This window comes from Etheostoma cragini, chromosome 18, assembly GCF_013103735.1.
Source record: "Etheostoma cragini isolate CJK2018 chromosome 18, CSU_Ecrag_1.0, whole genome shotgun sequence".
NCBI lineage: Eukaryota > Metazoa > Chordata > Actinopteri > Perciformes > Percidae > Etheostoma > Etheostoma cragini.
Genome location: NC_048424.1, coordinates 4,293,327 through 4,305,036, shown reverse-complemented (window position 1 = coordinate 4,305,036; position 11,710 = coordinate 4,293,327). Strand labels below are relative to the sequence as shown.

The 11,710-nt window shown below is 41.6% G+C and overlaps 1 protein-coding gene and 1 long non-coding RNA gene across 2 annotated transcripts in view; one reads left to right on the top strand and one right to left on the bottom strand.

The window, feature by feature from the left end:
• Window positions 1-378, bottom strand: part of LOC117961877 — a 21,616-nt gene extending 21,238 nt beyond the window's left edge. The window contains exon 1 of the long non-coding RNA XR_004660510.1: window positions 16-378. This is a non-coding gene — a long non-coding RNA (uncharacterized LOC117961877). The remainder of the gene's footprint in view (window positions 1-15) is intronic.
• Window positions 379-2,684: 2,306 nt separating this feature from the next.
• Window positions 2,685-11,710, top strand: part of taf1b (TATA box binding protein (Tbp)-associated factor, RNA polymerase I, B) — a 12,471-nt gene continuing 3,445 nt past the window's right edge. The window contains exons 1-13 of the mRNA XM_034900774.1: window positions 2,685-2,836; window positions 3,485-3,583; window positions 5,008-5,095; window positions 5,939-6,036; window positions 6,713-6,805; window positions 7,457-7,562; window positions 7,630-7,801; window positions 8,333-8,432; window positions 8,783-8,930; window positions 10,080-10,254; window positions 10,567-10,604; window positions 10,756-10,843; window positions 11,589-11,655. Of these exons, the coding sequence (XP_034756665.1) occupies window positions 2,819-2,836; window positions 3,485-3,583; window positions 5,008-5,095; window positions 5,939-6,036; window positions 6,713-6,805; window positions 7,457-7,562; window positions 7,630-7,801; window positions 8,333-8,432; window positions 8,783-8,930; window positions 10,080-10,254; window positions 10,567-10,604; window positions 10,756-10,843; window positions 11,589-11,655 (1,290 nt within the window). The 5' untranslated portion in view covers window positions 2,685-2,818. The remainder of the gene's footprint in view (window positions 2,837-3,484; window positions 3,584-5,007; window positions 5,096-5,938; window positions 6,037-6,712; window positions 6,806-7,456; window positions 7,563-7,629; window positions 7,802-8,332; window positions 8,433-8,782; window positions 8,931-10,079; window positions 10,255-10,566; window positions 10,605-10,755; window positions 10,844-11,588; window positions 11,656-11,710) is intronic.

The following is an 11,710-nucleotide window of genomic DNA, read 5'->3' as shown; positions in this document are numbered from 1 at the left end:
CCCCCCCGACCCGACCCCCACCCACAGCACTCATTTGCAGTCAGAGGAAATAAAAAAGAATCGAAAATTAAACATCAAAAAAAGACAAATGTAGGATTAACATTTTGTACACTTAGTGGATTTCTGTTGTCTAACCGTATTTGGTCATTTACAATTTGTTACCAAGTGACAGAGGTGTGGCTAGCTCCTTTTGTATGTGGGGGTTTATTTTGTCCTGTGCCTTATATGGAAGACAGGGGCGGGACCGTGTGGTGGGCGGAGCCACATCCACCCAATGAAATCGCAGATTAATACTCTGTAGGTTCAGGCTCCCGAGCCGAGGACGCTGAACTAAAGCAGAAGCGTTTGAATTTCTCCTCCAGCCAAGAGAACAGCATTATACAGTATGTCCTGTTTATTGACGTTTTATGTTTATTTGTATGATTTATTTTACTTTTATTTTTTTTCTCCCTTAATTGGGTTGTTTTGTTTTTTGTTGTTTTTTTTTTTTCTCCTGCATGCAGATTTCTTTGGATTGGAAGCGTTTCTGTAACAATGTGTAACGTTTGCCACTGGGTAACGGGGCGGGAGGAACAGAAGTTCTCTTTGGAAATTCAAACAGTTTTGCAGATCCATTAAAAATAAGCTTGTTTAAGTTAAGTTGTTTGTCGTTAATGATGTGTGCACTTTGTAGTTTGATGTGTCCATTAAGTCAGATAGAAAAAGAAACGTCTGTTTCCATTCTGTAGATTCTGAAGTGCTCATATTATGCTTTCTCCCTTTCCTTTTTTTGTGTTATATATTTCTTTTTTTATTCATGTTATAGGTTCACAAAGTGAAAAAGCTGATTTTCAGGTCTAAGTTTGAAACGTGTCGCTCCAGTTAATAGTCTCTTTCAAATCATCCATTATGACTTCTAGGTGGAAATGCACAGCCGTGATTACCTGTAAGCTTGGTCTGTTACATTTAGGGTAACCATGGCAGTGATCACAGGACCCGGGCACGGGCTCACATGAGTGGGGTTCAGCTACTCTGTCATTATTTAGTACTCAAGCTGTGCTCGTCCAGCCTGATAATCCGATTGAATGATCTCTTCGTTTAAATCACGTGTCCTGCAAGGATGGCAATTAGGAGTAAAAGCAGATAAATGGGGAAAAAAGGACGAAAAAAGTGACAAATATTCTACTTCTCCAAAATTAAGTTTTGTAAATTTATAAATTTGAAGACTTATCTTTAGTGAACACGTGGAATATGATAAATTTCAAGTTAATACAGAAAAAATCAAGTTGTGTCTTTATACACTGTTAGAGACAGCCCGGTAGGAAACCACTGATACTGGATATTACAGCATGAGAATGTTTTCAGATAAAACCTGGAGACATCCTGTTATTAACAGTGAGTTGAGCTGAACTGATAAAGTAAAAGAGGATTTTTTTTTTTCCATCGTTGCTCTTATTTAAAGCAGACCAGAATAACGTGTTTTTCAGGTGGGGAATGTAAAGCAAATGACTTTGCTTTAGGGTTAGATTAACACCTGGGTGCGAGGTAAACTGAGAGGGAAATGAGTTGATCTACAAGTAGAATTGTACAGTTGTACAAAATAAGACCATGACTGTGCTTTAGGAAATCAACTGGAGAACAGTCTGCCTCGGGAAACTGTGAAAATTGCATTAAAATATCTTTAAACATTCCCAAACACACTGCTGAACAGCCTACTGTTCTGTTATGACATTTGTAGAATAATGTCAGCATACAAACAAAAAAACACTTAATTTTATTATTGAAATCTTTGTTTTCATGCAATTGCAGTCACCCAGAAATGCATTTAAATCGACTTATAAAAGCTGATTAAAAAGCAGTTTTCGGATTTCTTCTAACGTTGCATTTTGGCGCATGCGCATTTCTTTACTCAGTCTTTGACGCGGAAATCGTTAACGTTAGAAATGGTTAACTTTAGAGTTTGTCAAAGTGAATTCTGGTATAAAAGCGAGGTTCCTGGTCACTAACGATACCGTCTATAATTATGGGTCATGACGTGTAGTTGGGGTTTGCTGTGCCTTGTTTAATTATGTTTAGCGTACTTCTGGGGATGTGTTTTATTTACGGAAGTGCCTAGAACTGCAGGCATAAACCGCGTAGTGCATGATGGGAAGACATGATCTGTTACCATGGAGAACGAGTCTGCAACCCGTGTTTTAAATGTTAACTATCTACAGGACTCATACACCAGGCATACCGGAAATATGAGATTGTTTTGATGAGTTTGGGTTCAGTCACAATCGCTCCTGCTCACATTGTTTGTCACACACAGACACACACACACACACACACACAGACACAGAGTGTGTGTTACACGTTTGTGCTAGTGTCTACAGCACTTATACACCAGGCATACTGGCATAGCCGTTGCGCATATGGTAGTGGGGAACTGCGCTCGCGCACTACCCTCATATCTTGTTGAACGGAAATCCCCAAAATGAGTAACGGGGCACACATTGACCCAGAAACGCACACACACAGTGGTGCTCAAAATCATGGGTTGGGCTTATGTTGCAGTATGTTTACAGGGAACATTTCACGAGTAGAAGGGATTATGGTAATATAATCAAACTATGTTTCAAATTATTTATAATGCTGCATTAAAATAGAAAATATTCAGGGAGAAAGTGTCACAGCGTGTAGTTCCTGTTTCGGACTGTGGGAGGCAGCAGAGTGCCGTTGAAGAGCGTGCGGTCCACCGGAAATTATAGACGAATTAGTCAAAAAACAAAACTACATGTGGACGGGCTACAGTTCAAATATAAAAATTACAAACTAAATACACTTTTTAAAAGTGCAAATGGACGAAGAGCAAACGGTAATGTATGCTGCACGTGTATGTTAACTTTGATAAAGATGTAAGCTAATAACGAGTTCGAACGTCGTGTTAGCTAGTAGCTCCACACCGAACTCCATTTAATAATGTGTCATGTTTGTGTCATTTCGCGCATAAGACTTTTTACCGATACTATTTAAATAACTTTTGACATTTTTCGAAATGTATACGACCTAACTTAACAATCGGCACATGTTCAATCAAGTAAAATTGGTATTTTAAAACACCTTTTGAGGATAACTGTAACCTAGCTAAGTAGTGTGGGCTCCATCTCAACTCTATTTAAATAACGTTGAAGTGTCCCACAGCCAACCGTTTTCATGCTGAATTTACTGTAAAGATGGCAACAGCTTTTAAGACAGCTCTGAGCCTTCCTCGAAAAATGATTAAATCTTAATTATGAATGAAGTCTGACCGCTATGTGTTAATATTAAAAAATGACAAGATGCTTTGTTTAATATTTTTGCGTTAACGTGCAGTTGTGGATGTATTAAACTGTAAAACTGTAATATTGATGTAATGACTGATATGATAGAAGTTTTCAAAGTTCATGTAGCTCCTAATTACTCAAATGTTGCGTGTGTGTGCGTGTGCGTGTGCGTGTGTGTGTGTGTGTGTGTGTGTGTTCAGGCCGGGTACAGGGAGCCCTGTGGTGTGTGTTCAGCGGTGAATTGGGGCGTTTCAGACGAGGGGCGTTTCTACTGCAGGTCCTGTCACAACGTCATCGAGGTAAACAACAACAACATCATTTTATTACAGGACAAGAACAACATCATCATGTTATTACAGGACAACAACAAAAACATGATGTTATTACAGGACAACAACAAACTAAACAACGCTCTGAAGTGTCAACTTTTGTTGCTATCAATCAATCAATCAATCAATCAAACTGTATTTATATAGTAGTTTACAGCAACCAGCAGGTAGCCAACGTGCTTGACATCACAAACCAAGAGAAAAAACACACATCATACAATAGCAAGAAGGAACGTATAAAACAGTAAAATTAGAAAAGGATACAAAGAAACAGAAAAATATAATGGTCACACCATTGCTACGTGTTAAAAGCCAGACTACACACATATGTTTAGAGTTGGGACCTAAAAAGAGCAACATTTGTAATTGTATAAAATATCCGGGGGGGGGGGTAACTTGTCCCAGAGTCTCGGGGCGGCAACTGCAAAAGCCTGATCCTGGACCTCGGGACTTCTAAAACTCGCTGATTTGAAGACCGCAATGAACGGTCGTGCTCCCGCAAAGTAAAAAATTACAGACAAATCCCCAGAGCCCAACCATTTAAAGCCTTAAAAACAAACAATAAAATCTTAAAATCTATTCTGAAACGCACGGGGAGCCAATGCAGGGTGTAGAGAACGGGAGGGACGTGTGCACGTCTAGATCTGATAGATTTCGGTGATGTTCCCGACAGAAGCTACTTTGTGTTATCTGTGCTAGAGTTGGTCTGATACCATGTGTTGCTTCCCGATAGCGATTCTGATACCGAGTACTGATCCCCCGTGTGTTATGTCTTTTATTAGGTTTTAACAGCTTCATACTAGAGCCGACTGATGAAGAATTTTTAAGGCTGAGACGATACAAATATTTGACTATTTAAAAATACGATATTCCGATATATATTTCCCAAAACATTCCAGAAACACGTAACAAAATATAAACATATTTCTCTAACATTAGTTATTTGTAGTTATTTAAGACTTCTTACTAAAATAATACAATAATTTGTTTTATTGTCACAACAGAACAAAGGAAGATCAAAATATATTAAAGTTCTGATAAATGAATTGTATAAAAACACAAACTTAGGATATGAAACTTTAAGTCTTTTAAACAAAAACACACAACAAAAAAATCTGTGTTGCCACCAGGGACGTTGTGGAGCGCCCTCTGGTGGACAGACTATGCAACGCCAACACTAACTGCTAATGTAAGTCTATGGAGGCCAAACAGCGTTGATAAACACGCTAAAAAGCCAGCGTGCGTCTTGATAACACGCGTGTCGAACGTACGCCATTTAATGAGCTCAGTCTGATAACATCAGTGGCAGCAGGGGACGGTGTTGTGTTTCATGTGGAGTTGAGTTTGTTTCCAACATGTTGTGTAAGATGTGAACGTGTCCATGCGTCCCCCAGAGAACCAGAGAGGTGGTGGACCCCACCTTCACCCCCGGCTCCTCCCGGATCTCCACCATCGGCCGAGGAACCAAAACCAAGAGACCCGGTCGGTGTCCTTGTCTCTGTACCGTAGAGCTGCAACAAACCCAGATGTTGCTGTACGCGTAATTGTTGCAGGCTACATCGCCACCGCTACGTGGAGTTTTGAGCCCAGCGTGACCTCGGTGCACCGCGTGTTTTTATCTCCAGTAGAAGAAGAACTAATCTCTGTTTGAACTAACACGCCCAAACCTCATATCTCATCAACATCCTGGTATACGGGACATAAACAGGAGGCCAGAGAGGGGGGAATGAGAGGATGAAACGCCAGAGAAGGGGGAATGAGAGGATGAAACGCCAGAGAGGGGGGAATGAGAGGAGGAAACGCCAGAGCAGGGGGAATGATAGGGGGAAACACCAGAGCAGGAGGAATGATAGGGGGAAACACCAGAGCAGGAGGAATGAGAGGGGGAAACACCAGAGCAGGAGGAATGATAGGGGGAAACACCAGAGCAGGAGGAATGAGAGGAGGAAACACCAGAGCAGGAGGAATGAGAGGGGGAAACACCAGAGCAGGAGGAATGATAGGGGGAAACACCAGAGCAGGAGGAATGATAGGGGGAAACACCAGAGCAGGGGGAATGAGAGGGGGAAACGTAGCATGAGATATTCCTTTTTAACCAAAACTTAGCGGTGTAAATGTAGCCTCAGCAACAATTGCGGTTAACAATGTATTTGTCATATTTAAAATGAGTATATATAAATATTTCTCTGTGTTTTGGTTACATCGCTGTCACGATGTAGTAACACCAGTACACAGCCTTGAAGTAAACCACCCCTATTTGCAGTATTAAATCTACTTATAAATGTAGAGCAGCTGAATGAAAGGTGGGTTGTTGATGTCTTACAGAGCGCGGGCGTCAGTGGGTGATCTGCGAGGCTTTCCAGTTCATCCTGAGAAACCAGGCCAACGCTCTGCTCAGACTGGGAGTCCGTCCAGCATTCAAGGTCTTTGTTCACACCTTTTCAACATGGAGCCTTTTTCTCTCGTTAGAACAACATTTAGAAACAATTAGAACAACAATCTTGAAATTCGGTCCAAAAGCAGAAGGTAGAAACAAGCTGTAATGTTACCCTACAGGACAGATGTTCAGCATCAGTCAGCGTTCACTAAAAGTTCTGTTGTTGCTGCAGACAGACTCAGATTATTAGTGTCTGACAACATTATGAAAGGATCCCTACAGAGATAGACCTTTTAGTTAAAGAGTAAGATCCTTTTAGTTTAACATGAAAACAGACTCAAAATCCCCATCACCAAACCCACCAGTCTCCATGTAAATAATCACTACTTTTAGCATTTATAAAGCAGTATATCTCCACATGTAAATGGGTGAATTAAGAGTTTATTTCCACCAGACCAGAGAGGTGATTGTTGGAACAGTGGAAAGATGAACCAAGACGGCTTTTGGTAGTTTTATTTAGTTTCTGTCCACTTTGAATGACTTGTGTTTTACGATGATAAAGTCCTGATTATTTACATGGAGTCTGGTGTGTTTGGTGATGGTGATTTCGAGGCTGTTCCATGTTAAACTGAAAGGATCTTACTCTTTAATTAAAAGGTCTATCTCTGTAGGGATCCTTTCATAATGATGACAGACAGTGATTTGTCCGTGTCATGTTTCAGGAGGAAGTGCTGTGTCAGCTTTGGAGAATCTACCTGCAGAAGAGTCGACAGGCGTACACCAACAACCCAGTGAGGACCTCCACATTTAAAGTGGTGAGGTTTCAAACGTAAACATTTACTTTATTACTTTATCTTCATTTGTTAGATTATTTAACTTCTGCATCCTGAGTCCAAGTTAGTGAAATAATTACTCTCTGTCTCTATCTCCTTATGTCTCTCTCTCTCTTTGTCTGTCTCTATCTGTCTGTCTCTCTCTGTCTCCATCTCTCTGTTTGTCTCTCTCTCCTTATGTCTGTCTCTCTCTCTTTGTCTGTTTCAATCTGTCTCTCTCTCTGTCTCTCTCTCTCTCCTTATGTCTGTCTCTCTCTCTCTCTTCACGTCTCTCTCTCTGTCTCCATCTCTCTGTCTGTCTCTCTCTCTGTCTCTCTCTCTCTCCTTATGTCTGTGTCTCTCTCTCTCTTCACGTCTGTCTCTCTCTGTCTCCATCTCTCTGTCTGTCTCTCTCTCTGTCTCTCTCTCTCTCCTTATGTCTGTGTCTCTCTCTCTTCACGTCTGTCTCTCTCTGTCTCCATCTCTCTGTCTGTCTCTCTCTCTTTACGTCTGTCTCTCTCTATCTGTCTCTCTGCCTGTCTGTCTCTCTCTCTCTCTCTTTGTCTCTCTCTCCTTATGTCTGTCTCTCTCTTTATGTCTGTTGCTCTCTATCTGTCTCTCTGCCTGTCTGTCTCTCTTTCTGTCTCTCCTCAGCGAGGTCAGGTCTCTGACTCTGACAGTGCAGCCGAGATGTCTGTCATCTCAGCCAGTGAGACGGACGGAGACACGAACGCGTCCAGCACCGCCGGCTCCATCGCAGGTACAGTGACCGAATCACCCATAGTGTAGACGTAGCCTCAGTGGTTAAAGCGGTCCTTCCTCCACAGGAAGCTCCAGTGATTGGTCGCAGTTTTCGGGTTCTCTGGACGCCGCCACCTACCTGTCGTCCCGGCTGAGACGCTGTCGCCACGGTCTCATGACCATGAAGAAGACTCTGGCGTTGCTCCACCTCGCTCTGGTCTGGATCCGCGAGCCGCTGACGCTCAGCGACCTGCTCAGGTAACAATCACGCAAGGCACACGTCACACAGGGGACAAATCGGACAGGGGACAAGTCACAGGGGACACGTCACACAGGGGACAAATCACACGTGGGACACGTCACACAGGGGACAAATCACACGGGACAAATTGCATGCGAAACATATCGCACGCGGGACAAATCACACGGGGAACAAATCACACGGGGGACAAAGTGCATGCAGAACGTATTGCACACGGGACAAATTGCACGTGGGACGCATCACACACTCATGGGACATATCACACACGGGACAAATTGCACGTGGGACGCATCACACACTCATGGGACATATCACACACGGGACAAATTGCACGTGGGACGCATCACACACTCATGGGACATATCACACACGGGACATGTCACACGTGGGACATGTCACACGCGGGACGCATCACACACTCACAGGACATATCACACACTCACTGGATATACTATATCACACACAGGACATATCACACAGGGGACAAAAGGCGACATAACAGTCCTCCTGTGTGTGTTTGTTCCCAGGTTGGTGAACGAGGGACACGTCCCGTACGTTAATGCCTACGAGGAACTTCCTGTCGAGATGAAGCTGGAGGGGAAAGACGCTCTCATCTTCAGAGTCGACGTCAGAAATCTCTTTAAACACTTTAAAATGCAGTGAATGTAAAGTTCAGTCAGTCGGTATTTAAAGGGCCCGTTCACACAGTCGACCATCAGTCGCTTGTTTTGATGTTTTTTTTTTAATTTTAATTTTGACGCCTTTTCCGATGTTTTTTTTCTCTTTCAAAGTTTTAATCCGCTTTTGTAGTAGCTTTTTTTCAATGTTTTTGTCATTGTTCTTAACATTTTTTTGGAGGTTTTCCCGATGTTTTTGTCGTCTTCTTCAACGTTTTCTGTCTCGCTGTATCTGTCCTGCAGAGAGTTTAGGTTTCAGACTCTGAAGTGAATGTTGTGTGCACTTGTTTTCCCCCTCAGAGCGTCCCGTCCCACCGGGCGGTGCATAAGGAGGCTCAGACTCTGATTCTGTTCCTGCAGTTTCCTGCTTTTCCTCCAATCAGCCAGCAGAGTCTGCTGCACCCGGCCCTGCTCAGCCTGCGCTACCTGATGGACGCCAATCTGCCCGGTAACAGCAGCACTCATACTGACAGTTTAGGCTGAAAATCCATTCAAACTATTTCTAAACACCGTCTGACCGTAGAATATATGTAAAGATAGTCTGATGCAGTCAGTCAGTTCACATGAAACACCACCAGACTCCATGTAAATAGTCACTACTTTTAGTGTGTATAGAGAACCATATCTTCACCACACTCCTTGTAAATAATCACTACTTTTAGTGTGTATAGAGCAGCATATCTCCACCAGACTCCATGTAAATAATCACTACTGTTAGTGTGTATAGAGCAGCATATCTCCACATGTAAACTGGTAAATTAAGAGTTTATTTCAACCAGACCAGAGTGGTGATTGTTGGAACAGTGGAAAGATGAACCAAGACGGCTTTTGGTAGTTTTATTTAGTTTCTGTCCTTTTTTGAATGAAGTGTGTTTTACCATGATAAAAGTAGTGATTATTTACATGGAGTCTGGTGGGTTTGGTGATGGGGATTTCGAGGCTGTTTCATGTTAAACTAAAAGGATCTTACTCTTTAACTAAAAGGTCTATCTCTGTAGGGATCCTTTCATAATGTTGTCAGACACGTAGAATAATAATCTGAGTCTGTCAGCAGCAACAACAGAACTTTTAGTTGACGCTGACTGATGGTTGCAGCTTTTATTATCGACAGCCCTACTAACATGACTCCTGAAGTTACAAACTGCATTAAACTCGGACGTTTTGATTGGCTCTCCTTGTTCCCAGACAAACTCCACCTGTGGGATGAAGTTTGCTTTTTTCCAGATTTTTGTTTAAATATTTTTTGATGATTTTAATTTATTCTTTTACAGTTTTGCAGTTTTGTCTACTTTTGGGGGGCTTTTGCCGGCGTTTTAGTAGATTTTTTCTACGTTATTTATTTATTTATTTTTCATATTTCATAATTTTTCTACTTTTTGTATCATTCCACAGACGTTTTTGTCATAAAAAACAAATGTTTTTCTTTCCTTTTTTTGACTTCTGCATGTTATTTATTTTTTTAATTTTTAAAAGAATTTTTCCGGTTTTTTTTTTGGGGAAACTTTGAATGCTTTTGTTGATTTTTTTCATTTTTTTGGCCTTTTAAAAAAAGAAAACTTTACAGACTGTTTTGTGTACTTTGTCTCCTTGGTTCCAGACGATCTCCACCCGTGGGTCTGTCGGCTGATGGAGCGCGCCGGGATGGCGGATGGAGCGCTCCACACGTTCGACCGCCTGTCCCGGCCGGTCCTGCCGCTCTACGACGTCCAGACCGCTGCCCTCATCATCGTCACCATGAAGCTCGTCTTCGGCCTCGACGACCACACAGAATGGTATGCACCCAAAATATTTAAAGGGCCAGTACATCCACAACAATAAACTATAAACACCTAGAATTACATTCTTGCATGGAAACCATTCACAAAACACTGTCTTCGTCACTTTTTTCAATCAACATTTTTTTTTTTATGTTTTTTTTTTAATTAAATATGTATAATGAATAAGTATAGAAAGTTGTGTTATGATAGTTGTAAAACCACCCTGTAGAAATACAAAAATGCTAAATTTTTTATTTTATTTTTACAGAAAGTTGTTTTATTTTAATATTTAATTTTTTTAAGTAACTTAGTTTTTGTGTCTTTTAGGGATTTATCTAATGACGCAGCCGACCAGGACGACACAGGTGAGTTCTTCACCTGCAGACTTAACGTTTCAATATTTTTTATTATTATTAACCCAGATATATAAAACCACGGACTAAGGTTACGTGCACTCTAACATTATGAATGTTTCTTCAGTGGTTCTGAGGGAATAAAGGAGGTTTTGTGTGACAGGAAACCTGTTCAGTGTGCGGCGGTGGTTCAGACTTGTGCAGACCGCCCTGATCTCAGCGCAGCGGAGGAGAGAACAACACGTCGCCAGGTAACATAGTTTACGGTTTACTGTTGAAGAGTTTACAGCTACAATGTGTAAGAATGTCTCCCATCTAGTGGTGAAATTGTATATGACAACCAACTGAGTATTATGAGCTCTTTGTGTTTAATATGAAGCATTATAGCGAACATGAGCAGCACGGGTCATGGCCAAAAGAACGAGATCCAGGGTACAAGTGGCCGAAATGGGTTTCCGCGGGGGGTTGGGGGGGGGGGGGGCTGGCCTCTCGCTCACTGTACGTACACACTGCCAACGACTTGAGCTTCTAAAGTTACCAGGAGTCATTCATTTTCAATGAAAGCTTCTCTCGGCTGCAAGGAGCGGGAAATCTGTCGTTGTTGCGTTTTGGACGTTTTGAGCGTCAATCAGAAGTTTTTTTTACATTATGGTAAAGAGCTGTGACGTGATTCAGCGAGCTAACTGCTAACAAACACCGCTGCTACCAATTAACATGACACATTCTCCCATGATCGAATGATTCCATTTTGAATGATTTGAAATGGCAGATTCTACTCTTATCAGAATACTTTGATTAGTTGGTGGAAGTAATCACACATGAATGAGCACATACAGTAAGAGTGAAAGAACAACAAGGTTTTTGCTAAGATCAACTTAAAACATTACACAGTGGAGCTTTAAGGTTCTTTAAGCGATGTTTGGCTGTTTAAAATATCTTTAATTAATTAAATTAGCTTGCATTAATATTTATTGTTTGTGTGCTTCTGGTCCTCAGGAAACAGTGGACCCCCAAGAAACCTCTTCACCCAAACAGCCAGAAGAAATGTGTGATGATGAAGAAGAAAAGTATGTGTATGTATGTGTGTATGTGTGTGTGTGTGTGTGTGTGTGTGTGTA